The 21890-nt window shown below is 37.0% G+C and overlaps 1 protein-coding gene across 5 annotated transcripts in view; it reads left to right on the top strand.

Moving 5' to 3' along the window:
* Positions 1-21890, top strand: part of PTPN21 (protein tyrosine phosphatase, non-receptor type 21) — a 46273-nt gene that overhangs the window by 2888 nt on the left and 21495 nt on the right. For 4 of the 5 annotated variants that reach the window (XM_008629694.2, XM_017728971.1, XM_017728970.1 and 1 more), the window contains exons 2-9: positions 999-1371; positions 11567-11736; positions 14379-14476; positions 16771-16838; positions 17283-17353; positions 18673-18760; positions 18963-19051; positions 21471-21558. In XM_008629694.2, coding sequence (XP_008627916.1) covers positions 1192-1371; positions 11567-11736; positions 14379-14476; positions 16771-16838; positions 17283-17353; positions 18673-18760; positions 18963-19051; positions 21471-21558 — 852 coding nt within the window. In that variant the 5' untranslated portion in view covers positions 999-1191. Of the gene's footprint in view, positions 1-150; positions 248-998; positions 1372-11566; positions 11737-14378; positions 14477-16770; positions 16839-17282; positions 17354-18672; positions 18761-18962; positions 19052-21470; positions 21559-21890 lie in introns of all 5 variants that reach the window. The other variant, XM_017728969.1, reaches the window with a different exon arrangement.

The following is a 21890-nucleotide window of genomic DNA, read 5'->3' as shown; positions in this document are numbered from 1 at the left end:
CGCGCTCGGGGCCCCCCCCGCCGCCCCGCCCGGCAGGGCAGCCTCGCCGAGGGAATGGCATCCCTGCCCCGGGGAGCGGCGTGCAACGGGGGGATCTTCAAGGCGCCTTCCAGCCCAAACCTTTCCGTGACGCTGTGGCAAATTTCGCAGACTAGGGTGCGTGCGCTAGGAAAACACTTGGAAGAGGAGAAAGGCGAAGCTTGGAATGGAACTGACAGGAGAGGAGGCGTGAAGGTGTTTGCAAAAGGTGGGGAAATGGGTGTACCTGTACAGGTATACCTGTAGTCTGGGTAAGAGTATGATTTTCAAGAAAAGATTAGAAAATAAACGATTCTCAGAATTCACGTACTCTCTTGGTGAGGCAAAGCATAACCTGAAGCATCATACAGTGCTTTAGCATAAGGAATAATGGTACAGCTTGCTGTAATCCATGGAAGATTAGAGGAATTGCACTTTAATTGTCTGGTAGAAAATGGCTAAGGTGTGAGTTTTAATGCTTCTCTTGCCTTTCTTTTTTTTTCTGGTTTATCATTTATGGGGCTTGGTTTTGTGTTTAATCCAACAGTAGATAGTGGCTGAGCCTGCACAACACTCTGAAAAACAAGCCAGATTGCTGAATTTACTCTTAAAGAAAATGTCTTTGTTCAGTATTACAAATACCTTAGGCAACTCAGATTTCATAGACATACTTCATTTAAATACCGGTTCCGTTTATAAATACTTATTTTAAGACATTGCAGTCACACGTGATTAAGACTCATTATTCACTTGTGAGTTTAAAAAAAAGAGATCAACTTGCCAAAACCCAATGTTGTCTGTGGAAAAACCAGAAACTCTGGTACTTATTTCATTATTTGAATACAGCCCTGCATTTTGGAAAGGTAGACTGATTATTTAGATTTAGAAAAAATATACATATTATTTTTCCCATGTTACCATTCCCCTTTCAGTCAAAGTATTTCTGATTCTTTTATTTCTTCTCTTTTGTTCCTTACTAGGACTCCAGTGGATGTCTCTTCTCCTTGTCCCTTGGTGGAAAACTTGCTTGGCTTTAATGGATACTGCTGCTGCTGGTTGATCTCTGGAGACTTTACAGCTCCTTACCTTTTGAGAGGAGATAACTTCTCGTCCCCTGTCAAGGTCTCAGTGGTAGCCGCTCTTTATCACTAACCATCTCTGGGGAAAAAGAAGATGCCTCTACCTTTTGGGTTAAAATTGAAACGAACTCGACGTTACACAGTATCCAGCAAGAGTTGCTTGGTGGCTCGTATCCAGCTGCTCAACAATGAATTTGTGGAGTTCACTCTGTCGGTGGAAAGCACGGGCCAGGAAAGTCTGGAAGCAGTGGCTCAGAGGCTTGAATTGCGGGAGGTAAGCGAGTTGTCAAGTGAAGGCATAACTTTAGTTTCTAGTACTAGATGACCTATGTGGTAAATCCTTGCCATGTAGGGCAGTCAGCTTATTTACTGGTGCAGCTATCCTGTGTTCCCATTGTTTCTTCACCTTCTGGTCTTTATGGGGACTTGGATTGCTCCAAAACAGTTGCAAACTTACATTACAGAGCTTAGATAGTGTCCACGGGGAGGAAATGTGAGAAGTGTCGGTGAATAAAAGCTTACAATGGTAAACAAAGTAACAGGTTTTTAAATGTGACAGTGCTGAGAATTCTGCTTTAAAAAACCCATAAAGCAAGAAAATAATTTCTACCTAAGCAACATGGTTAAAACTACAGCAAGACTTGAGTCATAAGACAGCGTGTTATTTGTGTGCATGTATTTTTTTTCTGATGGATTAGTGCTGTGAAAAGAATCTAAAGCACAAAATGTGATAAGTGTACCAGTGACCAACTCTTTGTCCTGCTTGTTTAAATACCACAAATATATTTCCAGACACTGTCTTGGAGCACATATATAGTCATATAGATTGAGTGCTGGCCTTATGATGAGACCTGGTTTGTGCTAGTTGAGTATGTAAATATCGGTTCAAGCTGACTTTTTTCCCAAAAATTCCTTACTTGATATTTTGAAGGATTCTTTTGGAACTGAAATTTGTTCTTCCACACATTTAGTGATTATTCCTACATCTCCTGTTTTGAGTGAATTCCTTCTGAAACGCTAAGCTTTGAAATGCTGATGGAAATCTACAAAGATTACCAACATATGAAGCAATGTCATTATTTTATAAAATTGTTGAGCACAGGTGGTTTTAAATGCAGTATTCGAATGCTCTCAATCCTGGGTGAACTGACATTTCCCCCTAGAGTCTCCAAAGGTTTAGTTTAGCTCATTTTGTAGTCATTGCACTGTGACTGCATGTGCACTTCTGGGGGGCAGGAGAGAGAAAGCTAGTGATACAAGTTTAGTGTTGCTAACATTGTTCTGAAAAATACGCTTTTGTTCTGTTCTGTGGTCTGCCATAGAATGACCTTTTGATTATGAGATTCAAATACAGGATGCAAACCTTGGACTTAGGTAACCAAAATATGAGTAATTGTGAAAATAATAATAAAAATTTGTATTTATAACTATGATATTTTAAAATGTTATCTTTTTATTGTCAAGCAATGGCAACTGGTGGTAACTTTGCTCAAATATTGAGCAAATATATTTAGAAATTAATCCTGCAAATATTTATTACTTTACACAGCATGCATTACTGTAGGATTCCTCAGTGGGAAATGTTATATATAGTCAGTTGTTTTCAGAAATGCTTTTTATTTTTCCTGTTTGGAGAATAATGAAAAATGAAATAGATGTGAAGCCATTAACTTATAAGGGTTTGTTTATTGTGGTTGTTTTCAATTGCAATATGCATTCTTGTAGGGCCTCCAAATATTTTTTTAGCGTACAGTTATTTTTGAAAATGCAATTCTTTGCAAGGTTATGCCTTCTTTTTTTAATCTTTCTCCTTCTAGCAAAGGGAGAATCTAGCTACGCTTGTAGGCTTAGTGTTTACTTAGAACACATCAGGTATCATATATTTAGAATTCAATTATTGTTGTGTGAATGGAGTTTGTCAATTTTATCTATCCACTTTCAGATGTAACTTCTAAGTCACAGAAAGTATAGAATTTTTACTGTTTGCAAAATGCAAAGGCTTTGTCTTCCTGAATGATGACTGCTAGCTTTTATTGAACTAGTCACAGAGCGCTGGAGATGCTGTTTTTTTCACCTATTCTTCATTATCTCTTTCTTCGGAACCACTCCTAAAAATCTTTTTAAAAACTAAAAAAAAAAAAAAAAAGAGAGCAAGAGATGGAATTCCCTCAATTAAGAGTCATATATCAGACTAAGGGAGTTGACAGTAAACTATTGAACTCTGAGCAGATTCCTTCACTCATGCATTCTTGCATGGATTATTTTGGCAGGAAAGCGTGTTGCAATAAAAGGGAATGGAAAATAGGGATATAAATTACTTTCCAGAGCTTGCATTCAAAAAATGTTGTTCTGCCTTTAAATAGTCAGATTTGCCAAGCAGATACTGCATCATTCCTCACTGCTTGCTTAGTAGAAAGTTTTCAGAAAGAAAAATGTGTTCAGCACTTCTCTTAAATTTGCAAAAACAACTTTAGTCTTTAATACAGTAAACCACAAAATATTTCTGTAAGAAGTTGCATATTTTTAGTGCACTGAGCTTAAAGCTCACTGCCTTAAAGCATGAAGGTGGATTCCAAGTGTTAAACATGAAAGTATGACTGTTTATTTGGATACTGAGGCTCGGGACCATTCTCAAATCCAAGGAGTCAGTTTCAGATTACTGTATATGGCCTACACAGCTAGGACAAGCAGTTCCCAAGCATCTTCAAAACAGTTTATTGCATGAGGCTTTAGGGGAATCTCTACCATTTTTTTACGCATTCAGTGGTAACATTTGTGAATGCCTCTTTCTGGTGTAGTCTGGAATTACTGAATTTGAACAGTGAACTGAACTATTTTTAATGGTGTGCCATCTTTTAAGATATTTGTTTTAACAGATCTTTATGTAAATGAGTAATCTTCAAATTATGCATTGCATGGCTAAACACTGTTTTTCTTCTGATTTTCCAATTAGTACTTCTTGATTTCCAAGTTGTGTACTAGTATGGACACATAGTTAGCATTTAGGAAGATTTACGTATGTTGACAATATTTTTTTACTGAATGGTAAACTCTGTAGACAAGTGAAATGAATTCATTAAACTGAGTATCTTCTGGTATTCCTAGAATGTGACTCATCAGGAATGAGTATGTAATCCAGCTCTCTTAAACAGAGGAACTGGGGAAAGAAGCCAAAGGGAACAGTGAACATAAGTTACTTACCCATTGTAGCACAGTCTGTCTTTTATCCTGTGAAAGAACTATAACCAAACTTGACTTATGCAAAAAGCAGTTACAGAAAACCATTCTGGAATCACAAGTTTTGAAAAACTGTTGAGAGCTCTGCTGGTTAACTACCGTAGAAAGTATGTGCAACAGTGCTAATCTCGCATCTAGGGCACTAGTATGCAAATAAAATCCTTGAAAATACAGAGATCTTTAGAGCATTGTGATACAGCTAGGTATATTAGCTAGGTAGGTTTGGCAGGAGATGTTATAACTGGTGCCTTTCTCTTGTTGATAGTTTTGTTTTGTTTTTTTAATAGCACTTCTAAACCAGAGAGAAGGGGCAAATTCTGCTACTGTGTACAAGCAGAGTCTGACTTAAGTGCAGATATGTGGTAGAGTACAAGAACCAATGGCAGGGAACTTCTGTGGAGAGTATGTGTTGTGCATATGGAAGTTCCTGTGTTTGTTTTGGACATGCAGAGGAAAAGGAACCAAGGTTATCTGGATCCTGAATAACTTCAAAGTTCTGAAACAGTGCTTCGGAAATGCTTGAACTGTGATGTAAAACTTTGCTCTGAATTCTAAAATATCAGTTCTCTGTTGGAGAAAACACGAAAAAATACCTTTAATTCATAATTGTGGTTTCTTAAATGTGTTTTTCATATGAAAAGAGTGTTTTTAAAATAAGACCAAGTGCAACGATGAATATTCTTGCCTATATGTGTCAGTAACCATATTAACTGACAAATAAGAGTTGGGCCACATCATGACAGAGGGATCATTAACATAATTATATTTATGTCTTGTATCAAAGTCTGACAATGTTTTAGCTGATGCTTGGTGAAATAAGAGGAGAAGCAGTACTTGTAGTTGAGCTGCTGTGGTTGCCTCTCTGAACCAAATTTTCTTTAAAATTAGGAAAGGAGAAATTGGCATGGAGGAATATATATAAGAATGCAGATCTTCAGTGTGTAATCTGATTAGTTTGAAAGATGCTACTTTATTGAAAAGCAAACTTGAGTCCATCTAAAACACATATTAATTATAAGAGTGTGATAATTGTAATTTAGCAACCAAGATAAATTGAAGGACAGAGCAGTCAGGCAAAAATCAGTAACTGCCTCAATGCAATTATTTCTTCCTCTGAAGAAAAAAAGATACACGTTCAGGTAAAGGGTTTGCACTCAGTCTTATTATGCTGAGCAGCACAAAATTAAGGTTTTTCCATGAAAAAAATAATGGCGGTAAGAAAGCCTTGCCCCTGATTTCTTTAGCATTTTTATAAATGAATATACAACTTAATTGCATTTTGTTTACCATCATGTCAGTGAATTGCTGTACAGTTTTATACCAATCTTGACAGAAGAGGTTTTCTTTACTTCTGAAGCAAAGGCATTTTTTATTGTTTAGTATTTTTAGACTGCTTTGAAATTTGGCTTTTCCCTTTAGTAAGGCAATCAGAATTTAAGCCTCTGATGAATGGGAACATGTTACTACTTCTAATGTCAGTGATGTGTAAGGTGGGAGTCAAAAACAGTTACGTGAGTTCATCCTTCTCAGAGCCTTGAACAGTGGTGGGAAAAAGTAATAATATTTTTTTTTCCAAAAAAAGTGTATTTCTGCATTTCTGGGTCATGTGGATAACTGACCTATCTCTGCAAGAGGTTAAAATGTCTTGGATATCATGTTTTCTGTGCTCTATGAGGCTATGGCTCTTTACCTTGTAAATTAGTCAGCTTACCTTTGTCAAATGTCCTGATGAGTAGAATATTCCTTGCCTGTTAGAAGATTGTTTATTCAAGGTATTTGAAGGGTGTAAAACACAGTGTATTGTGATTTGTACAGTGTTTCATTTGAATAAACTAGAATACATCAGATTACCTTGCAAGGTATTGATTTGCTTATTTATTTCTTATCCCTTCTGTTTTGCTTTAAACTATGGTTGGCAATTACTTCATTCAAATAGTATTTGTGAAATCTGTGTTATAGTAGTTAGGAGAAAATAATGGTGTGTGTGAGTGCTGGAAAAAAAGTTTCCATTGTGAAAGAACTAAGATTTAAGAATAACTTGTCTCTTTGATCATACAGCTACTCTGCTAAGTATTCCCTCCTGCAACTACAGCTGAAGAGCTTATCAGTGCTAGAACAACAAAAACGGTCTAGGCAAATGTACCCTATAGTAAATAGCTTCAATATGGGGGGAAAGGGAGGGATTTTAGTCAGTGGTCCTCCTGTTTCTGCAAGAAGAATTGGTCATGGCAGTATGTAAAGAAGTGCAACTTTCTACTTGGTGGCTGGTACATGACGAGACTCACAGGGTTTTTTTCTCTACCACTTTCAAGAAGTCCTGGATATTGTACACTGGCCAGTCCAGCCTGCTCCAAGTCCTTTCTCAGTTAGAGATTGGGAAGTTTTGTGGAGGAGGTTGTCTGCTGTGATAAGAATGGAGTTTCTGGAGAGTTTTCAAGGCCTGTTGTCTCCTTCTGTAGCTCTTAACATTGGGTGTAGGGTAAAGCTTTCATTTGGTATCTGGCGGTTGTGCTTAGTATAAGATTATTGACCCAGTTCTCCTGCACGTGGTTTATTTAAACTGTGCTATCCTGATAGCAGGAGCTGTTCTGTATCCAAGCATATAGTAAAGCTAGATGTGGTGGAGCCCTTGGGCTAACTGGACTTTTATGAATTTGACTGCAGTGCTTATCCTTCAATAATGAGAAGGTGTTTTCAGCATTCTGATCAGGGATGTCTTACGGTTTGTTTTATTTGTATGTATGAGTGTAAAGGAGGAAAAGCTTGAAAATATATTTTGATTGCATTCTGTTGCTGTTGTTTTCTCTTTTTTTTTTTTTGCCTTGTCTTAGGATGGTGATTCCTCAGGTACCCTTGAGGCAGGTAGCCAAATACATTAATTAGAAGGCACCGTGTTAACCGTTAGAAAACAATTCTTTTTTCCAGTCTATTTGTAATGTATGAGATATTTTTCAAGATTGATAATATAGGATATGGAAATTAACTGTAAAATATATTATTAAATATGTAAGGTTGAAGTAAATTTTGAACACTGCTATGCCTCAGGGGACCTCCAAGGGTAGCATGGTCCTACCCTCTGCTCAGGAGAATCAGGTGGTTTGTGGGTTGCCTGGGTGAGTTTACCACCCAGGTGCCTCCAAGGATAGAGATTTGACACCTCTTTGGGCTATCTGTTCCAGTGTTTGGCTAGTCTTGTTGTGAAATTTTTTTCCTGATCTAACTGGAATTTCCCATGCTGCAGCTTGTCCCCAGTGCTTCTCATACTTGTGGTGATTACTTCCAAGAAGACTCTGGCTCTATCTTCTCTGTCTATGCCCTGCTCTTAGGCAATTGAAGTCCACAGTAAGATTTTACTTAGTCTCTTCTTAAGGCTGATCAGCCTCACTTCTCTGTACTTTCACTGTACATCATGCCAAAAGATCTAATATAGTTACCTGCAGTAATGTAGTTTTGTGGCACTCATACCTGGTGAAACTCCTCTGCTTAGCTTAGGAAGTCTGGTTGACTTCAATGATGAAGTGACTCCACTCCCACCAACTTGTGAGATGTAGATACTGTGTGGGGCTTTTGGTACTTTTGTGTTCTTGATAGCTCTTGATATTTTATGCAAAAATATTTACTGTCTCTAGTGTCAGAAAGCAAATAGATAGAAATTAAGTGTGCAGAAATTATATGTTCCTTTTATTTCTATTTGATTTTCTTCAGAGGGGTTTGGTCATAAGTCACTAAAATAAACGAACCTCAAAGTAGTGTTAATCTTAACAGCCTAACATATTTTAAGAATTATGTCATGCCATTCTTTTTAGCACTGGATGTTGTCCTGAGCTGCTAATAATAAAATGTTATAGCAATGAATAAAAGTGGGTTCTATTTTAATCAGTGCGAATATTCCAGGGTGCATAAGCTCCTCTGAAAACTCACAGGATCAAATTCTGCCCTTGAAGTGAAGTGAAAGGTTTGCATAGAAGTCAGAAGACCAGCTTTGGTCTGTAATATTTTACATGGCTTGTTTAAAGATATGCTGGATTCCAGAGGATATTTTAAAATGTGGAAACATTTTTCTTAGTCTGTTATGCCAGTAACTGCTTGGTTCTGTGTGTAGGCAATAAAAAGCAGTCAGTGTTCCTAAGAAATAGATGTACTTAAATGATCATCATGCCTTAAAATTAGTCTATACATTCAGTTGAAATGCAGGGTGTAGAACCAGGAGCATCTTACATCAGCGAGTTTGAAACAGTGGTGATGTTAACAGAAGTTTGTACTCTTTTTCTCCTCACCTTTGTTTTGCATCTGTGCTTCTATGAGGTTTAAGTACACCAAGGCTGCAAGTGAGTTATCCAAACAGTTGCTGTGCTTTTTTTGGGGTATATTTTTAGTTGGTTTACAAACATGTTTGTGTGATATCCTCTATAGAACTCTTTCAGCTGTAGCTGTTACCCTTTGCTTTCAGTCTGCCATGCTGTCATGGCCGCTGCTCTTCCAGAATGTTGTGGTTCCACATTTCAGATGGTGCTCAGCCGAGGCTGATGTGGTTGTCCTGTCAGAGAAGTGGGCTGGGCCAGAGCAGAATGTCAGCATCATAGCCTGACTTTGGCTCCTGTGACTGTGTACATGGTGTTAACAGTCTTGTGATGAAAGAGAAATACACCTTTTTATACGCATTCCTTTCCTTACTCGGTCTGCAGGAAGGATTAAGGACTAGTCAGTCGTTCAGTACATTTTATCCTTTCCAGCATGTGATGTTGCAGTGAACATGGTATTTCTTTCGTAATGGAGTTTCTGTGGTACTACTGTTTGGGTTTTTTTCCTCAACATCTTATGGAATTTAAGATACTGTCTTCAATATCCTTGTGGGGTGGTGGTGGTCACCTAATGACTGGGGGATTGAAGAATAGAAATAAAATGTCATTTAAGGTATCAGCAAACTTTGTTTGTCTGGACTGGAAAATTTAGAAATCAGTGTTGTTTATATTATTTATATTCAGAGCCGTATTTCTTTTGTCTTCTTGAAAGTCAAAGTATTTATGACTTCCTAAATTTTACTCTTGGCTTTCAAAATTTAGAAGTGATGGCCACACAGTGTCCACCTGAGAAAAATTTGCTTTGTAGGATTTGCTTTACAGAGAACTCTGTTTCTGATTTGGGAGTAGTCTGGTTCTCTATCATGATTTTTAAACTTTCCCATTCTGCACATTCTCTAGATATCTTCCTCTATACGGAAAAAAACCTGCTGTTTTCTTCTCCGAACTGTTCTAATTCAATTGATTTTCTGTATTATAGGCTGTCTTTTTATCAGAGGGCCAGAGTTGTTTTAGAGTTTATAGAAGGCATCTTAAGGTTAAATAGGCAGATTTTGTCTGAACATACTTATTTTTTTATCTTGTGAATACTAATTTTGCAATTACATGGCAGCTAGCACTAATTTTAACTTAAAGGATTTTTTTTAAACCTTGGGGGAAAAAAGCCCACAAACACCAAAACCCACCAACAATCAGTTAGAACTGTGTTTGTGCTAATTTAGAGAGGAGCAAAGAAGTACATTTTGCTAGTGTGCAATGTCAAAGGAACATTATGCCTTAGAACTGGCTCTAATTTCCTACTTTTGTTAATATCCCAGAGAAAATGTTTTTATGGAATAGATGGTTTTATTAATTTAATGCTACATCTTGACTTTTGTGCCTTGAATTACTCGATGATCTGTGCTGATACGAAGCACTGATTCAGTGCTGTCCATGAAGTTTGGGATAGGGTATATGTGGTTGTTGCACACATAGTGAGCCTGTCAGAGCTGTAAGGAAAATCTGAACTCCCCTGAGGGTGGGCTCTTCATCCTTTTTAGACTGTAAACTAAGAAGATGTATGTGTATGAATTTTCAGCTGTGTGTATGGGTGAGTTTTTGCGGGAATGTACTGAAGTGGCCTTCTCCTACTATGAGCTGTTTCTCCCCAGTGAATTTCAAATCTGTGCTCCAAAGTATCAAAATGCTAGAGCTGTTGAGAAAACAACAGAAAATACGTTTTTGGTAGGGACACAAATTTTCGATAACTAATTCACAGAAATTATTGATTTAGAGAAATCATGATAAATATTTGCTCTGCTTTATAGAATTTCATCCTTAAAAGCTTTATTTTGTGTAAGTTAAAAATGTCTGAAAATATGTAAGGAAAAATATTGGATTAAAGGTGTTGGTATTTCTACAATTTCTACATACAATAAAGGGTATGTAGCAAGGACTTGGAGAATTTTAATGTAAATACCTACAGACTTAATTGGTAATTTTTAACATTCACTTATCTGCCTCCCTCAGTTAAAACACTTCTAGTTATGATATCCAGTTTGGTCTGATAGTGACATGAGTATTTTCCAATCCACATCTGTTTTCTGGTCCAGAACTGCATGAAATCAGTACTGTGGGAGCAGATTTTAGCCAGTTTAAACATAGCGGAGAAATTGAAATTTTAGTGAGTGACTCTGCAGTATGGATTTAGGACTGTCCTGTTCTAAAGACAAGAGCAAGAGAAAAATACTCTGATCCAGACTCCTTCTGGGAGAGGATCTAGTGGAAGTTAGATGGTGTTGCTCAAGTTGCTGTCCAGTGGGATTTTGGCCTTCCAGGGCCATCCTCAGCCTCTCGCAATGGTCTGTTTCATTGCATACTGTCTGTTCTGTTTTAGCTTGGTCAGGGGTGCCCTCTCAGGCAAGATATCTTCCTGCTCTGCTGTATCTGGTCATTTTCCTGCTTGTGGAGTGAGCCATGGATATGCTTTAATGAGCTCAGCTTTGACTGAGCAGCTGTCCTTTGCTTTTTTGTCCTTCAGCATCCCATGTGAGCCTGCCTACCAAGTCCCCAGAGAAGCCATGCTTGGCTATCCTCTGTCCCATGTCATTTTCCATTTGCCTTCCTCACTTCCCTTAGATTTCCTGTCACACATGAATGTCTACTACTAGCATCTGTGAATTGCCACAACAGAGTTATGAGTTATGAATTGTTTGCAAGTAAAGAGTAGTTCTGGTACAGTTTTAGGTGGGGGCCTTATGTAAGCGAGTTGATTTTCTGAGTGTAGTGTCTGCTTTTTACGGTCAATGGCTCTGCAGCTCTGTGAATTTTCAATAACCCATAGCCTTAGTGTTTTAAAACATTTATTTCTAAGTAGCAAGACTTTCTTACAATATATTTTATCTAATATCACAATATTAACTTTTTTTCATCATTGCAATGCCTCTTTTTCAGATTACATATTTCAGTCTCTGGTATTATAATAAGCAGAATCAACGCAGATGGGTAGATTTGGACAAGCCTCTGAAAAAGCAGCTGGACAAATATGCCTTGGAGCCAACTGTGTATTTTGGAGTAGTGTTCTATGTGCCTACTGTTTCTCAGCTTCAGCCGGAGATTACCAGGTAAACTTCTTACTATAAACTTCTATGTGTTAATAAATTTGCTTTCAGCATTCTGAAATGTATGGTTTATTTAAAAGTTGTCTGCTTTCCACTCCCCTACCTTTATAGAAATGAAAACTATTTTAGGCAGAATTTATGTTCAAACTGTATGATAATGTATCTTTGGAATATTTAAAATATGTGATAAACTAAGCAAGCAACTAACTTCTTTTATGATCTTAGGAATCTGCTCAAACCTGTTTTAAGTAACAGGCATACCTGCATGGTCAGACTTTTAATTATTTTAGTCCCTTCATGTTTGACTTTTAAAATTTTGTTGGTTGGTTGGGTTTTTTTGTTTTGAAAATTCATGTGTTGTTTTGTGGACCTCCATCCTACACAAAGCACATGCAGATTTTATTAAGCTGTGCTTTCCTTTGTTTTGCTTTTAGTACTTTCTGTATTTTCAGTCCAATACATTGGCAAGCTACAGGTTAGACTTCAGCTTGTGATTTTTTTTTTTTTTGTGTATAACTGAGCCATAAATATGGATGTTAGTTCTGGTATTATGCGTTTGTTTCTACTGTGAAACTGGGGAAAATCACATAATTATTGCTGACTGCAGGGGGAAAAATAGAACTGAGCATACATACTGGCCAGTTATTCCTATGGGCCTGTACATTGGCTTCTAATGACTTAATGTTTATAGTTCTAATTTAATTATTTTTTTAATAGGCAAATGAGTACAAAACCCATAGCTGAATTACAAATCTGTATTGTTATTTCAAAAATATGTGCTTGTATTAACTAACCCACTTAAGCTAAAAAATTTAAGTTGGCCCTGCTTTGAGTGGGGAGTTGAAGGAGATGATCACTCAGAGGTCCTTTTCAGCTTAATTTATTCTGTGGTTACATGAAACTGTCTTACATACTCTGTTCCTAAAATACCCTGCCAGACACCTTTCCTGCTAATTATGATGTGAGAGCTTTTGAGGGTCACCAGGTGCAGACCTCGTGGTGCAGACACTGGTGCTGTTATATACTGCTCAATGCTTGGCAGCTTTAGTTTTTGGTTTTATGTGTAATTTTTGAACTTTTTTTTTCCTGAAAACTCCAAAGTTTTGCTCTATTTCTCAGCAATTTTAGTGGCTTAAAAGTCTCTGGTTCAGATTCTGTGTTGGTGTACTGGGATGCATTAGAGTAAGATAAGTATCATGGTGTTGCATTCAATAGCTAAAATGCCTGCAGAACCTTGAATAGTCTTCTCTGGCATTTATTTGAAGAATATGGTGTTTATGCTGGAGCTTTAACAAAAATTTGGTGGTGTGCTGCGAGGTAGAAAGCAGGAGTTTATGTGCCAGCCTTATGCTTGTGTCCTAGAGGATGGTACTTACTTTGATATATGGTAGTAAGAGTCTGGGTTAGTTTCAGAAATCTGGATTTTTTCATGCCTTTTCAATACAAATGAGATTGAACATGTTTAAGCAAATTATATGTTTAAGGTACACCAGGAAATGGAAATGTTATAGATAAAAAGAGATGTGCTCTCCAGAGGTAGTGTTAAGATTCTTTATCTAAATGTTTGCTTTTAATAGCAGTTCTATGGAAAGAGCTTACCTTCTGCTTCTTGACTGGGAAGACTTGTTTCCCCAAATGGCTTGGGCTTTTCCCTTTTTTTAAGGCCTGGGTTTAGCCCCAGCTGTTCTTGTGTGTGTTATATGGGGATGTTACATACTCTCATATGATATACTGGGTTTTTGTAGGAGGATCCCCAAGAGTCTAAACAATATTTATAAATTATCACTGTATTTACCAGGACAGCAAACAGTAATGGAAGAGTGCTGTCCATTAACATGAATAAAATTTGTGTGGAGTTTACCTGACCTTTCTAATCACTGAATGAATTATAGCACATACTTTAATGTTCTCGGTATTAAAGCCTTACTTCACAAGAGTTAACACGCAATATGAGGAAGTCAAGAACTTTTTAAAACTTGACTTACAGAAGACAAGTGTCCTCCTTGGCTAAGTCTGTCTAGCTGTAATGGCAATTTTGAGGTGTTTTGGACTCCAGATAGGAAGTTCCGTGGGTGACTGAAAGGGGTAGAAAAGTTCAGGCAAATAGTGGCTCAGTCTGTGAAGAAATAGTACAGCTAGTAGTGGTTGCATGTACAAGAGATGATGCAGGAAAAGCTTAGATTAAAAGAAAAAGAAACGGTGCCTTGAAAGTGAGAACAAAATGTACAGAGAAGTTGTAATGCAGAAATGAAAGTTACTACTGGGATTGGGGGAATGCACATTGTTAGATCTATTGGAAGAGAATGCAGCAATACAGAAGCAGTTTACTGAACATTGTGAAGAGACTATAGCAACAATTTTAAGGAAGGAGGAGGTAAAAATAAAAAAAAGAAGAGGGATTGGTAGTAGATAGAAATTGTGGAGATTCTTTAAGATCGCTGATTCTAGAATGGTATGTGAAAGTTAAGGGAGGCAGGAGTTTTAAAAGGCCTTGAAGTAGTGGGTCCAAATGATGAGGAAGACTACCCTCAACTCAAACTGGGGAATGCAGAGAAGAATAGGAAGTGCAGGCACATTTTTCTGCTGTCTCTTAAAAATTAGGAAGCCCATGCTAGCTTTTGCTTTTTTTTTTTTTGCCCATGTAGGTATCAGTATTATTTGCAATTGAAGAAAGATATATTGGAGGGCAACATTCCTTGCACGCTGGAACAAGCAATACATCTGGCTGGTTTGGCAGTTCAGGGTAAGTAAGAAATTATGCCAACTAGCTAATGTTGAATTAGAAACTTTGATGATATATTTTCTATTGTTGGTTTTCTATTTGTCACTCAAAAGACCCAATTTGGTAAGTTATGAAAGGAGCTTGCTCCTTAGGACTTTGTCATATGGACTGAGGAGAGGAACAGTTGGATCAGTGGCCCCGAACTTGCCTCTGTGCAGTCCTCAGATACCTGTGTATCTAACATGTACTTTCAGGAGCTGGATTTGAAATAGACATTGGTGTTCCTTTAGGGACAAAGGCTTTAGTTGTCTGCCTACATCAACAGAGCCTTCCTTTGTTTCTGTTAATGGAGACTGTTTATTCTGACACATCTTCATAAATAAGCAACTTTGAATGTACAGCTGTACTTGTATTTCCATTTTTTTATCCCAAATTTCCTATCACATAAGATTATTTCAAGTTAGTGTGCGAGACTGTTAACAGTTCTTGTGTTCAAATCACTCCTGAAAACACATTTCTGTGATACATATGAAAAAGGCAGCTTTATTTTTCCTAGCTAGGGTCAGATGGGATAGAGTATATACCAGTCCTGAGTCTGTCTGCACTGATCATGTCTGGTGTTCCTTGCAACGTGCTTGTCTGATATTAAATCTTTCAAAAGTTTGTAATGGCAGCAGCTGTGTTTAATGTGTTTGTGTACTGTTATTTGTATATCATTCAGAGTGAATGCCACTTCAGTATATCTAGCAGCAATTGTAAACCTGCCAAAACTGAACAGGACTTAAAGTCATTGGCAGCATGTACAACCAAAGATTATTTTGTATTTTTTTAGTTATATACATTGATTGTATCACAATAAAGATTATGATTTTGTTTTTTTTTAAAATGTGGTTACCAGTGGAGTAGGATAAAGTGTATTAATGCCTTGTTTATATAACAGTGAATCGGTTTAATCCAAGCCAGGTTTTAATGGTCTTCAGCTGAAAAAAATCTTGCTCTGTTATTTCCATGTCTTTGGACAGTGTAAATGTCTCTCTGCTCAGTGAGTTGTTTATAGAAATCTTTCAATATAACCCTCTTTCCAGATGGAAAATATTCATAATTTTAGCTTTCACCATCCTTTTTTATTCCTGTATAAGAGATGAACTGTACGTCTTGATAACACAGTGAAAAAACAACTCAAAAAAAGCACAGGTTCTAAGTTAATGTACTCCAATGACTGAAGTAGCTTATACCAGGTAGGTTAGCAATTTTAGCTAGTGAATGAACAGAAGCAGTGTTTGCTGTTTCAAGTCAACTGGTTTCAAGAATGATCTGTATTTAAAATAAATACAATAAGTTAATTCTAAACACTGCTTTATCTCAAGAGCTGTCTTGGTATAGTGTGTCAGAGATGCTCCCCTTTCATATAAATAACTTCCATATTTTAATACTTAATACAAAATTGGTTCCTGACTGTCCCTAAAATGATACTGATATGTATGAGAGTCTGTGGTAATGTGAATTTTTGGGAGCAGCTGTTCCATGCAGACTGCTGTTCCATGCAGACTGCTGTTCCACAGTTTCTCTGCCAAGGCTGGTACATAACTTTTCCAGTGTAGACTGTTTTCTCTTCTTTGAAATGTTGGCTAGTCCTTTCCTGGAAACAGAGAAAGAGTGAGATTCCTTGAGATGCTCTTTGGCATGATGTAAAATCAAAACTGTTACATCCCTTCTGAGCATGCCCCTTAGTCTGGAAAGGCTTCTAGCTCCCAATTTCTGCGTGTCTGTGTGCAGGGAGCTGTAAAAGTTTTGTTAGCCAAAGGATGCTCCAGCTGCTCTGTGCAGTGTTTGAGTAAAGCTCCAAGTTAGAGTAGTCTGTTGGACCCATACTGAAGTATCTGATAGGAGGGAGTAAAGAAGATAGAGCCAGAATATTCAAAATTTGCCCGGAGAAAGCTCTGAGACAATCTGCTGTAGCTGATCTTGCTTAGAGTTAGATCTCTGGAAGCCTCTTTCATCCTCAGCTGTTCTGTGATTAAAAAAATCAAACTACTAAAACACTAAAGAACTAAGGAACTTGAATGCTGATTGTTTTATCATTTCTTCTTCTTCTCTATCCACAAGGAGTGTTACCAACTTTTCTGAAGAAAAGATGGGATTTTTTTTACCTTTTCTCTTTATAAACGTTATTGATTAGTTCGTTCTGTTGTTTTGCTTTCAGATTGTAGTTCAATAGGATGAAGGTTTGCTACTTGGAGATCCTGCTGCAATTAATTGGGTTTTGAATCATTTTGTTAAAAGTGTTTGAATCCAAGATTTTTTTTATTTTTTAGCGGATTTTGGAGACTATGATCAGTATGAATCTCAGGAGTTTCTACAAAGATTTGCTTTGTTTCCAGTTGTAAGTACTTTCTTTAAATTGGTGCATTTAAATTATTAAATTGACAAATTTAAATCCTTCTTAAAATTGGTAAATGCAAGTAATTTTTAGGAAGATTCCATGCTCATCTATCTTACTGCTCCATAGGTTGTCAAATTTATTAAAGGTTTTCTTTGAGATTGGAGTGATATATGACACCTTATATTACACAGAAACAAAGGTGTAGTAAGATCTTTTCAATTTTGTTGTATATTGTACTGAAAAGAAGGTTGAGGTACAGATGGGAAAGTGGGTAAAACCACTTCAAAACAGTGTTTGTGCTTTTTGGGTTTATTTGTGCATATTATAGCATCTTAGCTCCAAGACTAGAGTGAAGGGTTGTTTCATATGTGTAAAGAAACTATAACCATTTGATTTTGTAGAATTTTTTTGTATTTCATTCCACAAATGCTATTTTACCTTAAGGGTTGGCTACAAGAAGAAAAAATACTGGAAGAAGCAACACAGAAGGTTGCCTTGCTACATCAAAAGTACAGGTAACACGTCTAAAACTCTTCAATGCTTAATTTCGGTCTTCAGTAGCTTCTGTAGCTCAGAAAGTTGTGAATCTTGAAATACAGTTGGACTAATTTCACTTCCCATTTAAATGAGTTTTTTCTCTAGTACATCTGTGTTAAAGTCACCAGAGGTTTTGCTGAATGAAAATGAAAAGAGAACAGAATATTTAGTAAAATAAATGAGAGGATTCTGCTTGAAAAGAATACAGGACACAGTTAAATAGTGCCACTTCACCTGTATAATGCTTCTGACTCTTGTTCTTGTGAAGTTCTAACCCGAGTAAGGATGTGTCTTGGTAAACAACATTGGGAGTTATTGAGAGCAGGAGAAATGTGGAGACCGTAACTGTGCCAGAATGCCTCTGAACTTAGGTAGAAGGGAGCTAAGGTGCAGTACTCCAGGACAAAGGAAAGTTAAGTTCTCTTTATCAGTTCATCAGAGAAAAATGTTTGTGACTATGTGAGTAATACTGAATAATTTCCCCTGTATTGTTTTAAAACACCAGTTTGAAAATTGCAGTTTCACTTGTCTTTGAAATGCACTTGTTACAAGATTGCATGGTTAAGGTTCAGCAAAGTAAACTTAATCTTCATGACATTAGGAAAAAGTGGAAGAAATTGAGAGATTTATGCTTGAAAAAGTATTGAGAGACATAACAATGAGTATGATAGGACTTTTCACGTAGAAACATTGTCTTTTATGAGGTAACTGAGGTATGTTGGTGGGTAGGTAAACACAAGCTTTGAAGCCGTGTGATACTACTGCAAGTCTGTGAGAAAGCTTTGTCAGTTGGTCTATTTATAAAGAATTCTAGCTTTACCTACAGATCTTGTCCTCATGTTTTCAAAGTATTACAGTTAAAACTGTCAGCATTTAGAAGATGAAACCAACCGTCTTTTCTGAAATGTAAAATGCCAGACTTCATATTTCCCCTACAGCAGTATAGGGGAAATGAATGTCTTGAACATGTGTGCCTCTGATAAAGTGAGGAAATGTGGAGAGACTGCTGGATTTGAGCGAGAATGTCATAATTGTCTGCCATTAGCAGAGATGGTAATTTTAACTGGTTTTTGTTGCCATTTACCCCTAAAGATGCCAGAGAGAAAGAAATTATTAGAATCAAAGTGCAAAGGCTGAGCCAAATATATCAGCCATTGGTACAGATAGAAACAGCATGATTTGATGGTTGCCTGGATGTCTTGGGGATGCTTTTCAAGCTTTGACAGTGTCATTCAGAGTAAAACAAGGATGATTTGTTCTTATTGGCAGTACTGGCTGATTGTTGTTTCATTTATAGAGGCCTTACTCCTCCTGATGCAGAAATGTTATATATGCAAGAAGTAGAAAGAATGGAGGGCTATGGTGAAGAGACCTATCCTGCAAAGGTAAATGGGGTTTTGATCTTTGGTTCAATTGCCCTTTTCTCTCTGTTTAGAGCGGTTACTTCCTGCCAAGAATAAATAAAACCCAAAACCCACACCATGCAGAATTTTCTCCTCCTGAATTATGGAAGCAGTTGTTTCTTATGTAACTTTGTGTTCAAAGACCTTTTTCTGTACTTGCATAATTTTTTGCAACTTCTTACAGGACAGCCAAGGAAGTGACATATTCATTGGAGCATGTCTTGATGGTATCTTTGTGAAACACAAAAATGGTCGTCCTCCTGTTGTATTTAGGTTAGTATTGTTCTTTCATAAAATATCTTTGTGAACTTCACATTTTATGTGTGTTCCTCACAAGCATCGATGACTCTTAGATATGACTTGTGTTTATTCATTTGATTAACCTGAACATAGTCTTCTAGTCATCAGGCTATAGTGAGTACAGTGAATTCCAGAGGGAATTTTTCAATGTATTAACTGCAGAATGAATCTCTTTCAGACAGATTAATTCTAAGAATATACTGTTGCATTGCAAAACATTTATTGAATCAAAAAGGAGCAATTCTCTGCACACAGAGCACCTTAAATCCTGAGACTGTCACATCAATTCATATAGAAATACTCACCTGTGAAATTGTCTAGGAGTTCCTTTCATATATTATACATATATGTGGAGAGTTACACGATAAAATTTGTTTTATTATTTTGGATTCATACATTTTTTTAGTTTATTATTGAATGTTCTAATAAATTGTAGACAGAGCTCTGACTTATCTAACACTTAAAATTCAGTCTTCATGTGAAATGGCTTCCCACTGTCTTTAAGGGGGGTTGCTTGGGCATCTTTGGGCAGAATTTGGAATAAATTTTTAGAAGACATTTTGAGATTTTTTATAAAATGAGTCTCAGCAACTTATAGTTATTGCTAAAGCAAGAAAGGGTTTATTCTTATGAACTTTAATCTTCTAGAATTGAATTTTTGACTGAATATGAACAGAAAGCTTGAAATCCTATGGTCCAGCAGTTACTGGAACATCACTTCTGGTGCATTTCTGGGATTAGAGAAAGTAGCAACTGTGCTTCTTTCTGGTTAGTAGTTTTGTTTGACAGAATTCATAAATTCACTACTGTTAAATGTCCTTCACAGAAATTTCTGTCTCTGCTGTGATAGGAGAGCTGATGCTGAGATCTTTTTAATTGTCTGGAGTCATCAAAGTGCCCTGCTCTGCTTTCCTACAGCATTAAACAACAGCTGTACTTATCAAACACACACAGAGAGGAATAAAGATTTGTCCATGCATTTCACATTAATTCTCAAAGAATTGCAGATGCAGTGTCTGTAAACATAGGAGAAAAGTTGCACATTGGGAAGCAACAGAAAGTTTCATATTCCAGTTTCAGAATTCAGTTTTCTGCTCTTTTGCTTGTTTGTTGTATGGCTATGGGCAATTCCGTCATGGGTAGCAATATCATGGTATTTGGGTGGCGATAAAGCATAGGCAAATGACCCCTTAGTATAGTTTACAAAGACTGGGTTATGCTTGAGATTGGTTCAGGTAATTTCATAGTTGTCTCCAGAAAGGATTATGAACCAAGACCTTAAATTTGAGGGATTTTTGTTCGACATCAGAATGGAGACATTAATGTTTCTCTATCTCATATACATGAGGGAATTGCTGTGGAAAAATGCTAAAAATCACCTCTATGTAATGAAAATGGGAGTCATATAAATACCTTTAGAGAGAGCCCTATATGCAGGTCATGCTTTTTCCATGTATTTGTGCACTGCAGAATATTCTTTTAATAAATCTATGATATGGGCTTTATTTACACTAACATAATACTAATGGTTCAAGCTAAATTTGCATTTAAAAAGAAGCTGAATAAATATATTTTATTTTATGCAATCTAAATTTTTTTCATCTGTCAATGTGCAAGAGTTCTAGAAAATATATATAATAATGCCTTAAAGGCTTTTGTTTAGTGTAGATTTAAATTTTTTATATGGTTTGCTTTCAAACAGTTGGGACATTATAATTTACTGATAATTAAATTTGTCTAAATTTGATTTTTTTTTAAAGAACACTTGACAGAATTTCAAATGAAAGACAAGTAATAATTGTAACTACTGTACACGTTGTACATCTTCCCAAGAGTTACTCACGTACATGTTTTCCTTTCAGCAGCCATTAATGGTAAGGAAGTGATGGTCTGCAACTTGTTCAGATAGATTAATGAACTTTTTCACAGAATCATAAAATGATTTTTTACAGAATCATAGACTTACAGCATATACTGTCTTGAGAGGGACCCATCAGGACCATCCACTCCAACTCCTGGCCCTGCACAGGACACCCCAAGAGTCACACCATGTCCCTGAGAGCATTGTCCAAACACTTCTTGAACTCTGTCAGGCTTGGGGCTGTGACCACTTCCCTGGGGAGCTGTTGGAGTACCCAGCCACCCTCTGGGTGAAAAGCTTTTTCAGGATATCCAGCCTAAACCTCCCCTGACTCAGCTTCAGGCCATTTCCTCGAGTCCTGTCACTGGTCACAGGATGGAAGAGATCAATGTCTGCCTCTCCTCTTCCCCTCATGAGGATGTCCTCATTCCTTTATCTGTATTCTTGGTGGTGGTTCTGGTCTTCAGTCGCATTTTTAATGGTGTGGAAATCAGAGCTTGTCCAGTCATATCCTGTCCCTTTTGTCTGCAGGTGGCACGATATTGCCAACATGTCCCACAATAAATCCTTTTTCGCATTAGAGTTGGCAAACAAAGAAGAGACAATTCAGTTCCAAACTGTGAGTACATTTTTTTTCATTAAGTCATCAGTAAATAAAAACACAACTTAAAACTGATCATTTAACTCAAAGGTTAAAACATAACTTCTATATATTTAGCAGCTTTGAACTGTATGAGTCAAATGTAGTAACACTGCCTTTGGCCAGCTTTCTATGGGAAGGCATTAAGAATTGGATCTTTTACGTTGAGTACATTGAAATGTTTGGTTATGAGGTCATAAAAATTTTCATCCATTCCAGCAAAATTTCTGGGATTTTTTTTGACTTTTAAATCAGTGGCAATTAAGTTAAATATAGCCTTAGAGCTTTGCTGGAATGGGCCACGGCATTCC

This window comes from Corvus brachyrhynchos, unplaced genomic scaffold (assembly GCF_000691975.1).
Source record: "Corvus brachyrhynchos isolate BGI_N302 unplaced genomic scaffold, ASM69197v1 scaffold1, whole genome shotgun sequence".
NCBI lineage: Eukaryota > Metazoa > Chordata > Aves > Passeriformes > Corvidae > Corvus > Corvus brachyrhynchos.
Note: the sequence above shows the minus strand (reverse complement) of the source record. Positions and strands in the feature narration are given on the sequence as shown.